The sequence below is a fragment of the Ischnura elegans genome, chromosome 8 (assembly GCF_921293095.1).
Source record: "Ischnura elegans chromosome 8, ioIscEleg1.1, whole genome shotgun sequence".
In the NCBI taxonomy this organism is placed as follows: domain Eukaryota; kingdom Metazoa; phylum Arthropoda; class Insecta; order Odonata; family Coenagrionidae; genus Ischnura; species Ischnura elegans.
The window spans coordinates 16,843,002-16,860,712 of NC_060253.1; the positions used below are offsets into that span (position 1 = coordinate 16,843,002).

Genomic DNA, 17,711 nt, shown 5'->3' on the forward strand with positions numbered 1-17,711 from the left:
AACGCATCCACTAGAGCCTGAAGCCCCCTCGCTGTCTGGCTGATCAACGCCTGATCATCCGCGAATCTCACTGATTTGAACATCACTCCTCCCACTTTTACTCCAGCTTCTAACTCATCCCACGCTTCCCTTACCATCTCTTCAGCCAAAATACATGCAAATTACAAATGTGTTTCAAATACGTATTATAATACTTGAAATGAAATACTTGTATTTGAAATACTATTGCCCAGACCTGTGTAGAACACACCAGGGCTGGGAACCAAGTACCAAAAACTTATTAGCCCAGTCATCTTCCGGAGGGGTGTGGAGAGGAATGAGTGTACGAAACGGAAGCCCCGCCGCGATGTGAACCTCCAGGGTAAGGATAGGTAAAGGTTTGGGGTGGGGGAAACCCTCGCCGTCACCAAAGCGATGAAGACTACCATCAGCGAAAGCATAATATGTTGTATCTACGGAAGGGGAAGAATACTCCATAAATGTTGTGGTATGTTATGAGCCCACAAAAGCACATTCCACAGATTTTCTGTAGATACAGCTGATGCCAGTAGGAGCCATAATTTATACCAATGACGTTTATGTCGAAAACGCACCATTTATTAAACTACAGAAACTTTGAGACAAGTACACCTATTGTCCCGTTGGCGGATGTTCTCGATAACTCGTGACTTTGAATGCTTTCCCTGCGCCTTTATCTATTTTTTTGCAATTCCTACGCGATGAGGCGATGCTATTCAATGAAATGAAGATTTATTTTATTTGAACCATCCGCATGGAATAATTGCTATTATAGAGGTTCCTCTATGATTGCAATAGCTAATTAATGTCGTCTTTATTTCACAAGCGAATTTAGGACTAGATAGTCCTCTCTTACAATTAACTTGTTTGACAATCACATTATTCTATTTGCCAGCCAAAAGTGATCGCCATTGGGGAAAAAAACCTGTGTACGACGTACAAAAATGAAGATAAAGCATAATGTTATGAGGTATCATCACTTTTATAAAGTTTTAACGAAAGGCCTACCTCAACCAAGGCACCCCATTATCATGCATAAACATAACTGTACACAAAGTACATCTGGGAGCCTGGTAGCCCACTGAGTAGACAAATGGGCTACTAATCGGAGGGTCATGGGTTCAAAACCTGATTTTCGGGGCAATACATCGGGCACAGCCAAACAAAAAACCTATAATTACCAGGTGGCCAACTGAAAGGGATGGCCCCTTTTACCAGTCTGTGTGGCATCATACGCCTGTGGCTTACTGTCTGTAAAAAAAAAGCAAGATACTCGAGTTTGAGGAGCTCTAGCGTCTAAATGAAGCAATCGATTTCAATGCAATAAAAAGCATACGAAAGAGAATTTAGTTCCAATACCAACAATACCAATCAATTTTCAATTGACTCACTGGTTTCGAAGTTTGCAGAGGTTTGCGTTGTTTACAACAACTCCGTTAATTTTTGTAGTATAAACAATTTGTTTTCGGCAAACTGCTAGTAATAGATGTGGCTTCTTTATATCAAAATTGCAAGTTATAGGAACGAAAACTACGGGAATCCGCAAGCGCTCAAAGCTGGGCACCTTGATTTTACGCGCAAAAAACGGGTACTTTTTCGAGAAAAAATTAAGTACAGGAAATACTATTGATCCGAAGAATTTTTAAAGGACATGATATAACGTAGAACTAAATTCTCTTTCCTATGCTTTTTATTGAATTGAAATCGATTGCTTCGTTTAGACGCTAGAGCTCCTCAAACTCGAGTATCTTGCTTTTTTTTTACAGACAGTAGTCTGGAGTGAACTCTACCTTCATTTATCCTAAACAACCTTCTTGCTTAACCACTGAGTAAGTGATGTAGCTGAATCTTGCTTCGCGATCATCGTACTCCTCCAAATTTTTCCATTCCATCGCTTAGGCAAACACGCTCTGATTTTTATTTCAAGCTAATACCTGTCGAGATGATGATGCATATATCTAGGTAACGCAAAAATATAAACAACTTTCATATAATCATTTCATTATATTATAGCTACTGGAAAGCTTTACAACAACGCGAGAATCAATCAACATAAAAGAATACGTGGAAGTAAACACGCAACTTCGCACATGCTCGATAAATTCCACAGAAATCCAATTCATATAACGGAACGTGAGAGCGGAGCGCAGTTTGGTGATCGATACGCGAACAAATGAAAGTGAAGCGACGAAACCGTCACTCGCGAGAGGGGAGGAGATTAACATTTGAGATATACGACCGATGAGTTCGTACACGCGTGACACGCTCGCGACTCAGCGCACGAATTACCTTAACCTCTTGTCCATATACATGAAAAAGGGAATCCATACTTGTAAGTTAACACGGAAAGAATGGGTTTAAACCTAAGTTTGGAATGTGATCACTTTCAGGATGCAAACATTAATTCTGAGAAAGGTAAAAATGAAAATAATTAAGAGTTTGCATTGGGGTACGGAAAAAAATTCATCGGATAATACATATGAGGATATTTTTGTATAACAGCGAAGACTAGACGCTGACAAAAGCAGAGAAGTCAAGAGTGCATTCAAAATATGGTGCTGATGGAATACCTGAGAAACTGTCGTCGCAAAGAAAATCCACGCGGTGAAACTCAGAAGCATGGAGACATCATGTAGAATGATGAAGATGAAATGGATCGACTGAGTAAGTAGTGAGGTAGTGCTAAGAAGAGTGGGAGAAAAGATAAACTTGGCAGTTTTTTTTAAACCCTTAGAAGAAGATGGGACAACTTAGTCGGCCACATTATGAGACATGATGGCCTGATGGAAAAACAATCGTAGAAGGACAGGAGGAAGGGAAGAAGGGCAAGGGACGGGCCCGAATGAGTTACATTGAGCTGGTTATAAAGGATGCAAAAGAGAAGAAATACGTCGTTATGAAAAGGTCAGCGGATAGGAGAGAGGAATCCAATCTTAGGATAGGTAACTAATGATGATGATGAATTAGGGTGCGAAAAATATTAAAAAATAGCTTGGACAAGCAGGACTAGCTCTAGGTGGGCCCTAGATAGGTTTGGACAGGTCAAATACTTTAGGGCACTCTATGAAGTTTCGGTCGTCTCCTCATGGGCGTACCCAGCGAGGGGCAGGAGGGCAGCTGCCCCCCCCCCCCCCCCCCCAGAAGCAAAAATTGAATAAGTATTTAAGAAAATTCAGAACTGAATTGAAACGAAAGTATTCAACCATTTTTTTTTTAACCCAAGAAAAATTATAAGTATTAGTATACGATATGTAACTAAAATAAAACTATTTCTTCAAGGAAATAATCTCATAAACTAATGTCACAACTAGGCTTGCCCCCAACTAGACCATGGCTTGCCCCCCCTAGTTATGATCTTGGGTACGCCCAAGAGTCTCCTCCAAATACCTCATCATACCTTGTCAAAGTATATATTTCAGACAGACATCGGAAAAGAAATGGTTCGCATGAAATCAGAGAATATACTCATAAAACAAGTGTAGATTATATTTTCAAATATTTTTTCTATTCCCTGGAATAAAGGATGCTTGGAGAATGGAAAATACGAAATGGATTTACATAAAAAAGACAAGGGAGTTCTTGGAATAATGTAGAAACTCATAGCGGAGGCATAGAGAATACGACGACCAAACGGATGAAGCGAGTACAGAGGGGGCAGTAGAAGCTGAAATCGGTGTTACGTGAACGGGAAAAAGATTAAATTAGGCGGAGAAGGGGGAGACTGAAGAAGTGGATAAAATGAAGATAAATAGGCCTTGTATAGTTCTGATGGAGGAAATTCAGCAGGTTGATTGAGCAGGCCGGAGCGAAGAGGAATACCGTCTACCATATTGTTTCACGAAATTTGAACCCAGGATAGCTGATGTCAGTAGGAACCAAAAATACCTGTGACGTTTCGATCGAAAACGCACCATTAAAAAAAAAAACCAAGCGCTCCTATTGGCCGCGAGTTTGCCAGGTTGCCGGATTCTCTGGACAACTCACGACTTCGAATGCTTTGCCTACCGGAGATCGCGATGAATCCACGGCATTCGGCACAGGGCAAGCTCGCGGCCGATCGGAGCGCTTGGCTTAAAGTTTCTGTAGTTAAAAAATTGGCAAATTTTCGATCTAAACATCATCCGTTATTTCGGTTCCTGCTGGAATCAACTATCTGGGGTTAAAATTTCGTGATATAACTTTTCTCCGCCCTGTATAGATGCAACTGAACCAGTTGTTTACCTTCAAGAAAACGAACTTGGTAACCTGAAACGAAGACGTTGGTTTTGACGGAATTGGAAGGGCTACGAGGAAGGCTTTAACCAGACAAAAAATAGGGAGTTTCTCGGAAAAAAACGGAGTACAAATCGGTGGATTTTACGGGGAGGTGGATCGCTTACAACCGTATCACTCTAACGTCCCAGGGGGTGAGGTTACATGGGGGCATAGGGTAGAGGACGCAGTTTGGAACATTGTAGAGATAAAATCTTCTCTCGCTTCAGTGCGTACCTCTTTTTTTTGTGTAGAAAAAAGTAGCTTCTACCAAAATAAGAATCTACTCACAGGTTAAAATGCAAGTATAGAAGTGAGGAAACAATTCATCAGATGCTATTACACATGGAGCACGTTTCTCTATGTGAGCGAGACTTGAACGTTGACAGGTACAAAGGCGTACCCAGGATCAAAACTAGGGGGGGGGGGGGGGGGGGGCAAGCCATGCTTGTTCAAGTTATAGGCAAGATATAAGCATAGAAAAGGTGGATGAAAACAACATGTAAAGGAAAGTGTAACAGATCTTTATTAGTTTTAAAAATCATTTGCTCGAAAAATATTGTTTTCCTTAAAGACATTTGCGATTTTTGCTTCTGGGGAGGGGGGGGGGCAGCTGCCCCCTCCTGCCCCTCGCTGGGTACGCCCATGGACAGATACAGAGAAGTCCGGAGTGGTAGCATTTAAAATGTGGTGCTGCCGAAGAATGACGAAGATAAAATGGACTGACCGAATAAGGAATGAGGGAAGTGCTAAGAAGAGTGGGAGAAAACAGAAGCCTCCTAAAAACCTAGAGCAGAAGCGGGGACAACTTAGTTGGCCACATAATGAGGTCTGATGAAGACAATCTTTGAAGGACAGGTGGAAGGGAAGAAGGGCAAGGGACGGCCCCGAATGAGTTACATAGGACAAAGGGTTATGAAGGATGTGAAAGAGAAGAAATACGTCGCTATGAAAAGGTCAGCGGATGGGAGAGCGGAATTTGGTCTGTACAATCTTAGGATTGTCGACTGAAGATGATGAAGCAGAGCTCAAAACCCGATGGAGCGCCATGGAAATTTCTTTCTACGAACAAAATCGATCGGCTAGCCAGCATCTTTTCCCATGGCACCATCTTCCAGGCAGGAACAACGGAAGCGCTTTCATAAAATTGGCCCTTTCCCTTCCTCTGACGAACAGCTGACGGAAAAAGTCATTAGGCAGAAGTCTAATGAGACACGGACGACGACTGCGTTTCCTTAAACAAATATTCATCAATAAACCTTTGAGAACGCTAATAACGCCTGTTATGTGAATATATTAAGGAAGTCCTGAGAAGAGTGGGATGAAGGAAGTCTTCTGCAAATCCTGGGGAGAAGATGGAGGACGCTTCGATAGGGTGGTTTCCTATTATTTTTAATTGCCTACATCGAAAGAATATTACTCCTGGAGTACGTATTTCACGCTTTTAGATTTTTAAATAACGATACCTATTTTTCGCGATTAAATGAAAAGTGAAAAATTTCAAGCGCGCGACAACGCGACGGCTAAGTATGAATGCTGGGAAAAGTCCGTGTGACGTATTTCTGGTTCCAGCTGTCGCCGTGTGAGGTGACCTTGGGTCGAGGCTTTGAGCGCTGATACGATGCAGGCTGCTAGCAGGTAGCTGAGTACCCTGCTAGCAGGTAGTGCTTGGCTGAAATAAGGATTGTTAGTACCCCATCAAACAAAGGAAACTTTCCGACCATGGGAAGTTTTAATAGGTGATTATTAAGAGATGTTTCCTTGAAGTCTTTGCCTCATGCATGCATTGGTAATCTTCGACGATGTAAAACTCCTATCTACTCGTATAGAATCTAGGTACCTGTGACGTCACGTAGACTGGCATCGCATCCCAAGTAGCAAAAGAATATTGAAAAATGATTTTAAAATTATTTCAAATGATTTTAAAATCAAAATATCATAAGATGGCTAAATTCATGACTTTTTCAAGATTTTAAAATAATTTTAAAATAATGTATTAGGCGTTGCTCTTTTTAAGTCTTGTACCATTTGATCTCATTTTGTTGATAGTATATTCTTGGATATGCAGGAAGTAATGGCTTATTTTTGCCAAAAATGTTCGTTTTTTAATTTCACAGAAAAATAATTATGTGAACATTATTTTAAAACAATTTCAAAATTATTTTACACACATTTTAAAATAATTTTGAAATAATTTGATAATTATTTTCTAATCATTTTAACATAATGTTAAAATCATTTTAACATAATTTTGAAATAATTAGGTCATTTCAATCTTAGTCATACCAGTGTGATAAAATAAACCAGTATAAACATTCTCATTCCTTGGAGGTGATTGTGGTAACTGACAGGTAGCTTTACATAAAACAAGTAATACAGATGATTTTGGAGACTTAGTCTACCAAAAATGAATCCCTTTTTTCAAAAGTGAGTTTGAATTTCGCCATCTTGAAATCCACAAAACAGTATTTTTTGGCAGTTTTCCATAATATTTCTAGAAATTTAAAATAATGAATTTCTGGGAAAAATATCCCAAAATGAAGGCATATCATCAAAAAATGGACAGTGAACGATCCGAGAATGCAATCAAGGAACACCTGAAAACACTCTCAATATGTGCTTTATTGCATACTAAAAAGGGATAACCACTGAGTATACATGATTCTTGAATGAATTTGTTTCTAATCCAAACTCTGACATCTGATTTCCAAGATGTCAAGGTGTGTATGGAAGTGGTGGGATTTCCGTGAAAGCACGCAGAGAAGGAGGTTCTGTAATTGTCACGATGCATGTACCATTTCCTTCAAAACATTCATGTCTGTTGACGCTAGGATAATTTTAAGTGGGAAATTTTTTTTAGTGTTCCTGGCACAGTTCGAAATTTCAAACATGTGTTTACTTATATCATATTAACATAGCAATTAATCATTTTTAAAAGAGGCTGAATTAGTTACAACATATTTTTAAACTATTTTAAAATCTATATTTCATAGCTTATACAAGGGTAGGACATATTTTAAACTTATGTTAAAATCATTTTGAAATGGTGAAAAAAAGATTTGTAACGTTGAAACAGAGAAAGCTAATATGTTTTCAAAATGATGTTAAAGTCATTTTAAAATGTTTTCGCAATATATTTTAAAATAATTTTTACATAAGATTTTGCTACTTGGGATGGGCGCCAATCTAGCCTTTTTCAATTAACGTTAAAATTGACCATTAACATTCGTCTAAACTGGGATTTCTAAAACCAAATAATTTGTATATTATGAATACAGTGATGATGAATAACGATTCGCAATCAATGCCTTTCGTTTTCTTTGAAGACGGAAACTACCCTATTGGCCATTTCATAAGACAAGATGGCCAAATGAAGACAGTCGTCAAAAGAGAAAAAAGGCAAGAGGAAGGCCAACGATCAGCAATACACAAGTCATGAAACATGAAAGACGGCCGTTAAGGGCCGGAACTATAAAAGGGCGGGTAGGGGGGACACACTGCCCCGGTCAGCGGATTTCAGGGGGCGTCAAAAATTAAAAAGTATATTGAAAGGAGTTATTTACTATTTTCAAAATTATAATACGGTAATGTATGTAAATGGATACCTATTACCAAGCAGCAGAATATTTTGTTTATGGTTAGGAATGCGATTGTCACCGGTTTATATGTTCTTGAATATGAATGAACTGAATGAATGAGATGGATAAACTGGGCCTGTGAGCGATATTACAAATATCACTTTAAATAACACCATCTTCATCGGATGTAGTAACATTGAAACTTAGGTCGTAATAAATTTTAAAATCGTGGACAATTGCATATATTTATTTCGCTCTGTAAAAATTCCACTCCATCACGCTTGAATCTTCAGATTTTATTATTAGATTTTTTTGCACATTTTCTCAACTTAATGACACTGACACTGTATACCAAAATATTTTATTCATTACAAGACACCCCACAAGAAGTAATGTAACTCAAACGATATTAACGAAGTATGTTGCATAAATAAACTTCTTAATAGCATACATACGTACAGTGTGTAATTTCAACTACTGCATCTCAGGAAATAGCTTGATGTTTGTGGTTGGGGGGATCAGCAGAGGCAAATTGATCTTTGCCACCCTGACAAAATTCCTAGTTCCGGCCCAGCTTACGAAAAGGTTAACAGCAAGGGCAAATGATTGGAGAGCTGCGTCAAACCAACCTACGGATCCACATTATTTGTGTTCATAAAACCCTCCCTTAGATGCCCATCAATCGGACTGTCTCGAGAAATTTTGTCGAAAGTTTGCGATCCACCCACTAGGCAACGCGAGGGACAATGAACTAACTAGATGCAACGACTGGTGGAGAACCTCAGATGTCGACTAAAACCGTGCACGGTGGTGAAATAGATTCATTTCAAATAGGAGCGAAGTAGTTATCAGGTGGTGACAGGAAGGATAAGATAGCCTACCGGCATCCTTGATTGGAGATAAATTCTAATGCAAGGGGAGAATTCTGGCATGAGGCTTTCATAAAAGATCTAAGTAGGCATAGAGATACTTCTTGGGACAAATTTCAAAATTCCATTAACATTTTGCTGAATAGAACAATGAGAGACAGTTGCAGTTGAAAAATTCTTTCATTCAAATTCATTAATTCACCATAATGCTGAACCAGTTCGCTTGCTAGTGAATTTCAAACATAATCAAGATACAACATTGACTCTTTGATGGTATAGAAAATGCTAAAATAACATTATCAAACCTACCCTTAGTGTTGTAAACGACAGTAAAAGACTGCCTTAATTTTATCATTGACAAGACTTCTTAAATTTCATTTTTAATTAGTTCACTGCATATCACTGAAAACATGATAATATAATGAAAAGATCAAATAAGTCTTAAAAAGTCACCATGTTTTTTCAAGGGAAAGCAATTTACTGGGACATAAAGAAGCACGTGCGCAAAGGGTAAGTAGAAAATAGTGTTATTATCAGAAAAAAGTAATCAGCTCACTCTTGCTCAGTTATCTCAAATTTGGGGTAAGAAGTAGCCAGCTGTGAGGGCCAGGAGTGCAGCTATGAATTAAGGCTCGGGGGGTTTTAGGCGCAACTACCTAATACTTACGAGTGTGGGGGTATTGCATCAGGGTAAGCAGGAGTTGCGGGGGCCCTCCTCCACAAAAATGTTAAGAATGATGGTTCAAAATGGTGAGTTTTGCGGCTTTATGAGAGCTATTTGAATAATCTAAATACTATTCCATAAGTAATACTGATCCAATTAAGTAAAATGGATTAAACTTAAAATTTTCTCTGAGCTCTGGGGGTTTATCCCCCAAAACCCCCACCTCGCTGCGCCACTCGTGAGGGCAAGCAACAAATGTATAAGTCCGTTAACTGAGGTTCAAATTTCAGGAATTACATCATCTCACTGTGTACCTGCATATTATGTTATCTGTATGAGCCCCATCCCTAATTAAAATGAATGGGGAACCTGATATTAAGTTTTGACCATTGGCAATGTATGTATGCTTCTCTGATAAAAATCACAATATATCTGCACCTGATAACAAGTGTAAATAACACACCCAATAAAAATATCACAATAAATATGTATCATGATAAAATATCAAGACATATGGTATACAAAAACTTACAAAATGTCTAATGGTTAACATTCATTTATCCTTCACAGCAACTGATGTCAGGGATCTCCCGAAGAAAATTATAGTATCATTGACAGACTATTAATAGTACCATTTTCCCATGAAATATGTTATCTTATAGGCAGGAATAGTCTGGCCTGGCTGGCAATCAACGAGGGCCCCCAGCTTAGATAGCCCCACAACGAGTCTATCGTGAAGCATAAACAAAAGGTGTAATAAAAAACTCAGATTACTTGAACGAAATTTTTTTCTTATGATTAAAAAATTCTGCATTTTTACAAGTTGCTTTATTTACGACATAATCAGTGTAAAAAGATCATATAAATAAATAAATAAAATAAAGTTTCAAGAGATAAAAGAGAACTCGATGCTTTTTCGAGAGGATTATTTTAGAAGTTTTTAAGACTTCAGTGCAGTTTCAAGGAACAAATTCACTAAATAATAGGTAATAGAAGCATAATACATCATTAAATTTTATAAGCTGTGAAACTATCACATTTCATAGTATTTTTTCTTACAAGATTGCTATTTTTTAATTAACTTTTATCTAGTTTATAAAGAGCTGAAATAGCATCAAAATCCATTTCCAGGCGAGCAATTTCCCACAAAAACCCCTCTCGCTCCGTCACTGATCCCCAGGGCCTCCACCTCACCCATGCCACGGCAATGAATCAAAATATCAGAAAACAACACATTGATAAAATTGGGGTATCTGATATTTTGATTTGACAATTGGCAACATGTGCTTCTCTGATAAAAATCGTGATACATCTGCACCCGATAACAGAAATAAAAATATCACAATAAACACACCAGAGAGACAGGACTCCAGGTCAATACTCAACTAGCATATGACAAGCAGGCTGATGAACAACTCTCAGTTGGCTGTTGTGGAACACACGATTGACTTTGATTCATCTAGTCATCACTACGGGGGGGGGGGGGGGGGGGGGGAATTTAAAAACAAGAATCATTTGTGATGCCATAGAGATCCAGAAAAACAGAATTTCAATAGAAATACAGAATGTTGGGCCAAATCTCACTCATGTTGGTGGCGAATGGATAAAGCAAAAAAGGAAATAGTCAATAGAATGGCACAGGCAAAAATGGCTTTAAAACGTCTTTCACTGATAGCGAATGGAATCCAACTGCCCAACCTTTATTTGGTTCAGTACCTACTATAGGAGTGCCACAAATGGCAGCACTAGTTCAAAACCCAAAAACATCTAGTATCTCCTGTACAGAATCGGAGGCAGCACGATAGATATATATAGAACAGTGTCTGATGCTGACACAGTCTGCAAAAAGACTCCCTGTGTGGAATATGCTAACTGATCTAATGAAAAGATAACCAGTGGAGAAGATTGAACAGAAAAAAAGTAATTGATACTGGGCTTTGACACTTTCTAGTTACTTTGTTATCGCAATGCAATAAAAAGTCTCAGTACAGTCATAATAGGTTATTTGCCTGACTATATGGTAGCATATCAGACTGGATTTTAAATCTGAGTTTGACTCCTACATCTACATCTACATAATACCCTGCGAGCCACCTCTAGGGTGTTTGGCAGGGGGTGATCAATCACCACCATGCATTTGGATGAGTCGAGTGACCTCAGGGGGACCAAGAGCTCTCGGACAAAGGGCTCATTTGGAATAATGATGTTTGAGCAACTAATAGTTTACATGTCATTGTTAACGCCGTTTTACACAAGGCATGTCATTGCACAAGTTAGCACTCAAAATTTTTTTGAAATTGTGAGAATGCGAGCTCGGATTTAAAGCAGGGGCTATTTTGCAATTCGCAGCTTTACATGATGCTATTTTGACTGCAACCTTTGAACATAGGTCAGATTGCAGAATGATGCGCCCTGTGTAAAACAGCCTACGTGTAAAACGAAAAAAAAACTTGGTAATGCTAAGGGCTCGGTACATCTAAAATGCTGGAAGTGGCTGGAATTACGAAAGATGTGATAGTAATTACTCGCATGGAAAATATCTCCACTAAAACTACTTTAAAAGAGGGGACACTTTCAAGCAGTAAAGTAACACAATATTGAGTGGTCTAAATTCAAGATTCTTTCAGATTAGTATTTGTTAACACATTTTCATTAGATCTATTCATTTTCAGTGGTCCAGTCTGTGTTATTAAGTCTGAATTATTAGTTTAAAGCAAAATAAAAATCTTATTGGGCAACTTATTCCATGTTTTGTCCTAATTTTTGCAGATTTTTTTTCCAAAAAATAAAATTGATGTCGCCCTTGTAAACCAATATTACTTCAATCAAGTCCATTCCAAAGTTTAGGCCACAATATGTTATACATTTAATGAAAATCACTTTCTCTGTATTTTTATGTTTCCCCATATATCATTGACATCCTGAGGGCTTAGAAAATTGGCGTGTTAGCACTGTTAAAACATACATAATAAGTATCATCCCTAATATTGTATAAATATAACAGAGTTAACAAACCAATGTTCTAAGCCCTGAGGAAGCCAATAGTAAATGGCTAAACATTGTCATAGAGAGAACGTGATTTTCATATTATATACAACTAACAGTTAAGGAAACACAAGTGTGAACTCTCTAAAAAAATACACACCAATTCCTTAAAGTAATACATACATACATACAATGTCTGGCAGCTATGCTACTACAATTACCTGTTATCATAGATTTATTTAGCCCAAAGCGATGAAAGTCAGCATTACATATTTATGAAAACGTTTGCCTCAGACAATGTAGCCCCAAATTGCTATTATTTTGGCCCAGATCTTGAAAAAGTAAAATCATGCCTTATTAAATAACACAGAAGCCCCTAACTTGCTGTAAGGTCTGAGCAAACACCAATTACCTATGAAGAAGTGTTCATGAAATTATTAGGGCATGTTCATTCAGCATACTTAAACATAAAAAAAAAACAAAATTGGAAATAATTGGGCCAATATAATATCAGTTGACTATTAAAAGCACACAGATCATAATGTCCAGGGCCTTTTGCATTACATATAAAAGTATTTCATGAAAAATGAGAGTACTCATCCATATCAACTTAAAAGTTTATTTACTTAGTCCATCATGTCAGAAATTAGGGTAGCAGTAGAAGTAACAGTAAACTATATTTTAATATGAAATTGGAAAACCTTTGTGAATTCACGCAATATTTTATAGTTACACGAAACTGCGAACAAATGCTAAACATATTTAACAAATAATTATAAAAGTGATTCACGGCTCATTCATACTCCTGGGGGTCACATTCTGTAACATGAAGTCCTCAACATAAATTCAAATATTACACCAGGAATCAAAAGTCCTCATGCAGCACATACTAATAGATAATCATTAATGCATTATAGTATCATGTATAAAATTTACTCCTCAAAGCCAAAATCTTATTTTTCTGGATGTATAATAATTTTTGACACATTTTTATCAAAGGCTACTTCCCTTCATTTAACTCTTCACATCCTAGTCTTATTGCAAACAAGTTGGTATTCTCTGTGATTTCACAATGAAATTAGCATTAACTAGACAAACATTCATCCTATATATTGTCAGTTAACAGAAAACAAAAAAAAAAATAATCTCACTTTTCAGATGACATACTCCAAGAAGCTATCCATTCAGATGTTGTTAGGCAAAGGCCTAATTTTTAGAGTAGCACATGTGCTTATAAAAAATAGGCTTCCCGAACATTGGCTTAAGGCATAAATCATGAAATATATTACAAAAAACACACTGAGCTGCACTTAGGAAAATTGTAAAATAGCTTGCAGGATACAAAGAGAGAAAAGTATAAAAAATGTATCATTTTTTGTATGTGAACTAATACAAAAACTAGAATCTATCTTCACATTGACTTACAAAAGAATGCAACCAGAAAATGCAACCCAACACAGCATTGTCCTAAAAATGAACAACCTATAATTAAATTTAGAGAAAAAAAAATCTTTTTTTCAAAATTTACACGCTAATCATACTTACAGCTTCCCAAGCAAGTGTGATTCTTCACTATATCACAGCCAGTTGAATGATCATGGGGTTTATAAGCTAAGCTTAGATGCACTCTTTTCACATGTTCAAGACCTCAAACACATTCAACAATATCAATTATATATGTATGTACAAGCTAAATATTTAGCTAAGACTATGACAATCACATCTTCATTTACATTATGACTTACTTTAGGCAGTTTATCAAGACTCAAACAAGAACTTACATGTTAACCAGCTAAGAGCAACATGCACGGACTCTTCACTTAAAAATTTATTTTCATCTCTGATATGGTTCCATTATTACCACCCTCCTTATCCATATTGTTACCACTTATAATTCAATCATTCACCTCTGGAATAATTCATACAAATATTCTAATTCATTCATAATTGAGCAAGTAAAATAAGACATGGGTAATTATTAATATCTTCCTGAGAGGTGAATGCCATTGTCTTCGTATTTACACAATCAAAAAATATTTCAACACGATCTACTACCAAAAATAGAACCATTCATTTACATAAAATGATATGCCTCTGGGGTTATCGAGTAAAAACCAAAGCAAACTTAACATAAATTAAAGTACTTAATACATACATTTGCTATATTACAGAAAGAGATTATACGCCAAATCTCTTGGTTAGAATGATTCGTTGTTTGCCTGGCTGTCCTCATGCTATGAGTAGTCCCCCACTCGGATGTGAATACCTCTTTCCGACCTTTTGGATGAGTCATCCCAGCTATCATCCTTGTTCTTACAGCCTTGTTCTTGCCTGCAATATGTTTACGTAATATAAATTTTACAAAGGTATTAAATATTTTGCCTCTACTGAACTTCAAGATTTTAGTACTGAAAAATTATATACAAGAATACCTACTGCAAGTAGGGAAAAATAAAATTAAGATGATTTGCATGACAAGTGAAGTAATACCATAGGGTACACATGATGACCCAAATAAAGAATCGTTATATTCATGTAACTACATAAACTTGATTGCATCCCCCACTTCTTTGCCAAAATAGTTAGGCATAGAGTCCCTCACTTATGCAATATGTCCTCTGATGCTGTATTGTCTTCTCTTTCCTTGTCTAATCTGCATAATCTCAGACTTAAAACGGACTTCAACTTTCTACACAACGTGATGCACAAAGGTTAAGAAAAAGACTTCGCTGTTTCACAAAATAAAATATCTTTGCGACCGGTTTCGATTCAGCGCATCATCATCTTAATATATTTTATTTTGTTAAACAGCAAAGTCTTTTTCTTAACCTTTGTGCATCATGAAGGAGTTTCACCATGTTACGCCAACCACCATCGCATTTCTACACAACATCTTGAACTCGACTTTTGACTGCCCTGAACTCCTCTCTCTGTTGAATTTTAGAATACCGACTCGTTCCACCCGCTCGCTCTCCCTCCTCCATCTGCCTATTCCCGGAATTTCCCTGACCAAGCGCTCACCTTTATATCGCCTCTCCTCCCTTCTGAGTTCGCTCCCTTCTTCCATAGATCCTTTTCACCTGTCACGCAAAAAATTCACTGCACAAGCTCTGACCCTTATGTACGCTAATTGAAGGTTATATGTATATACTTCCCTACTGGTTAATTCCTTGTTTTTATGTTGTTATTGTATTGTGTCATTGTCATTGTTAAAAATTTCACTGTAAATTGGCGTCACGGCTGTACATATGTGAAATTTACTTAAATAAATAAATAAACAAGAAGTAGAAATAGCAAACCAGTGACACAACCACAATTCTGTCTTCAATGCAGACTCCATAACTATGAGGTGCAGAATTTATAATCAATTGAGTCAATAATAAACAATTAATTATTTTTAAGGGTCAAAGTAGTACAATGGCAACCCGAAGCAACATCTCTGGGGCCAATATTTTGTTCTATGGATGACTATTTCCAATCATGAATTCATGTTTTTTCTAATCTTTACATTTGCTTTTTCTGTACGTGACTATTGTATTCTATTTTTACATTGATGGACCCCAGATATACAGACTATCCCACAGATTGTGTGTCATTTTTTACCTCTAATTTTAGTAACTTTGCATCGAGAAATATTAATGAAAATTGGCATACTTATGGGGAAAGGTCCTTAGTTTTGTTTGGTGTGGGAAAAATTTTGACCTTTTGACCTCACAATGTGGGTCCAAACCAAAAATTTGAATTTGCCTTATGGCGTTTCACTTTTTAAAAAATCGAGATAGAAAAAGGTCTTAATTTAATTGACCAATATGTTGATTCTTAGGTTTTCGGATACCAGGAAACCGAAAATAACACTTTTATTTTAAAAAATTCAACCATTGACTCAGTAAGGTCACAGTCAAGGTCATAATAATGGTGGCAAAAAGAATAGCATACCAACAAAGGTGTCAATCCATGGGTTTAACAGGGTGCCAAAGTCAATGGTATTGTCCTAATACCCGTATTATCCGCTAATTGACCTCCAAGATTAATATAGAGGTCAAAGGTCATAGACGTAAACGTAGGGCCATCGTGAAAACCTATGTGTCGAACCATAGGTTTTAAAGGGTGCCAAAGTCGATTTTGCCATTCATAGATCCGTATTGTTGATTTTTTGACCTCCAAAGATCATAATGGGGATCAAAGGTCATAGAGGTATGTTTTGAAATATCAGGGCAACTAATGTTCCCAACCAAAGGTTTTCAAGGGTGAGCAAATGTTTGGCGTAATTCACATATCCAGTCTTCAAGCGTCCCTTGCCCTCTTAGTTTCATGATGTATTTGATTATTTATTACCCTAAACATAACATCTGTAACCAATAAAAATTATAATCTGAAAATTGCTGCATAAAATATCATTCATGTTTCGAAGTGCTTGAGAGAAATTCCTACATGCATTGATACTTACACATTGTTTTGGACACTTCTTCTTTTCTTTCCGTTAACACTTTCTTTTTCCACAAATTCCTTGGAAAGAAAATCATTAAAAAACTGAAAATCATTCGGCTCTTCAGTTTCTTTCAAACATTCAGCATTCTGGAAGTAAGCCATGGAAATATCGTCATTAATGAAAGATCATAAAAGCATAATCAACTAAGTATTTTTCTCCAGCACTGAAATATATTTAATCTGACATGGCTCATCATGTCTATAGACGTGCAGCAAATTCCCTAGTCCTGCTTCCACCATAACCACCAATGAAGGAATTTATAACCATGTAAATAAAACCCAAAGCCTTTAAAATGTATACTTTGATAAATGGGAATTGCTTCTTGTACATGTAACAAAAGAATGACAGGGTTGCCTAAACCTAAATAAGCCAATAAACTTGAAACAGATTCTCAACTTACCTTTACAGCAACTATATCCCCATCAGAAAGATTCGATAAACAATGATGCGTTGTTTTGGCAGATGAGGGGCTCTTATTGGAAGATTTCTTTTTTGGCCGCCCAGGTGACTACAAAAGGACGCAAAGAAATTAATTAAAACATGAAAAAATCAATTACTAAAACAATTAAAAAATAATTACTAAAACCGCAAATGTCATCCTTGTAGCATAGAATTGGGAGCAAGGCCATTGATAGACCTCGGTTTAAATGCTGGCTTAGCCACATGATGTTTTCGTGGCAAATTTCATGCTTGGGGAAATGCCTCGCACTCATGAAATTGACAGCATGGGCGTACCCAGGATCAAAACTAGAGGGAGGCAAACCGTGGTCATTCAAGTTGTAAATTAGAAAAGGCTATGAAACCAAAATTTCAAGAAAATTATAACAGTGCTATATTAGTTTTTAAAGTTATTTTCT

At 37.0% G+C, this 17,711-nt stretch overlaps 1 protein-coding gene across 2 annotated transcripts in view; it reads right to left on the reverse strand.

Moving 5' to 3' along the window:
• Window positions 1–12,375: 12,375 nt before the first annotated feature.
• The window catches only part of LOC124163377 (ubiquitin carboxyl-terminal hydrolase 40-like), a 62,245-nt gene continuing 56,909 nt past the window's right edge, over window positions 12,376–17,711 (reverse strand). The window contains exons 19-22 of one of the 2 annotated variants that reach the window (XR_006865761.1): window positions 17,255–17,362; window positions 16,813–16,940; window positions 14,521–14,696; window positions 12,376–12,777 (exon numbers count right to left, since the gene is read on the reverse strand). Coding sequence is in view for 1 of the 2 variants with exons in the window: in XM_046540251.1 (XP_046396207.1) it covers window positions 14,600–14,696; window positions 16,813–16,940; window positions 17,255–17,362 (333 nt within the window). In the remaining variant the exon portion in view is untranslated. Of the gene's footprint in view, window positions 12,778–12,970; window positions 14,697–16,812; window positions 16,941–17,254; window positions 17,363–17,711 lie in introns of those variants that run through there. The other variant, XM_046540251.1, reaches the window with a different exon arrangement.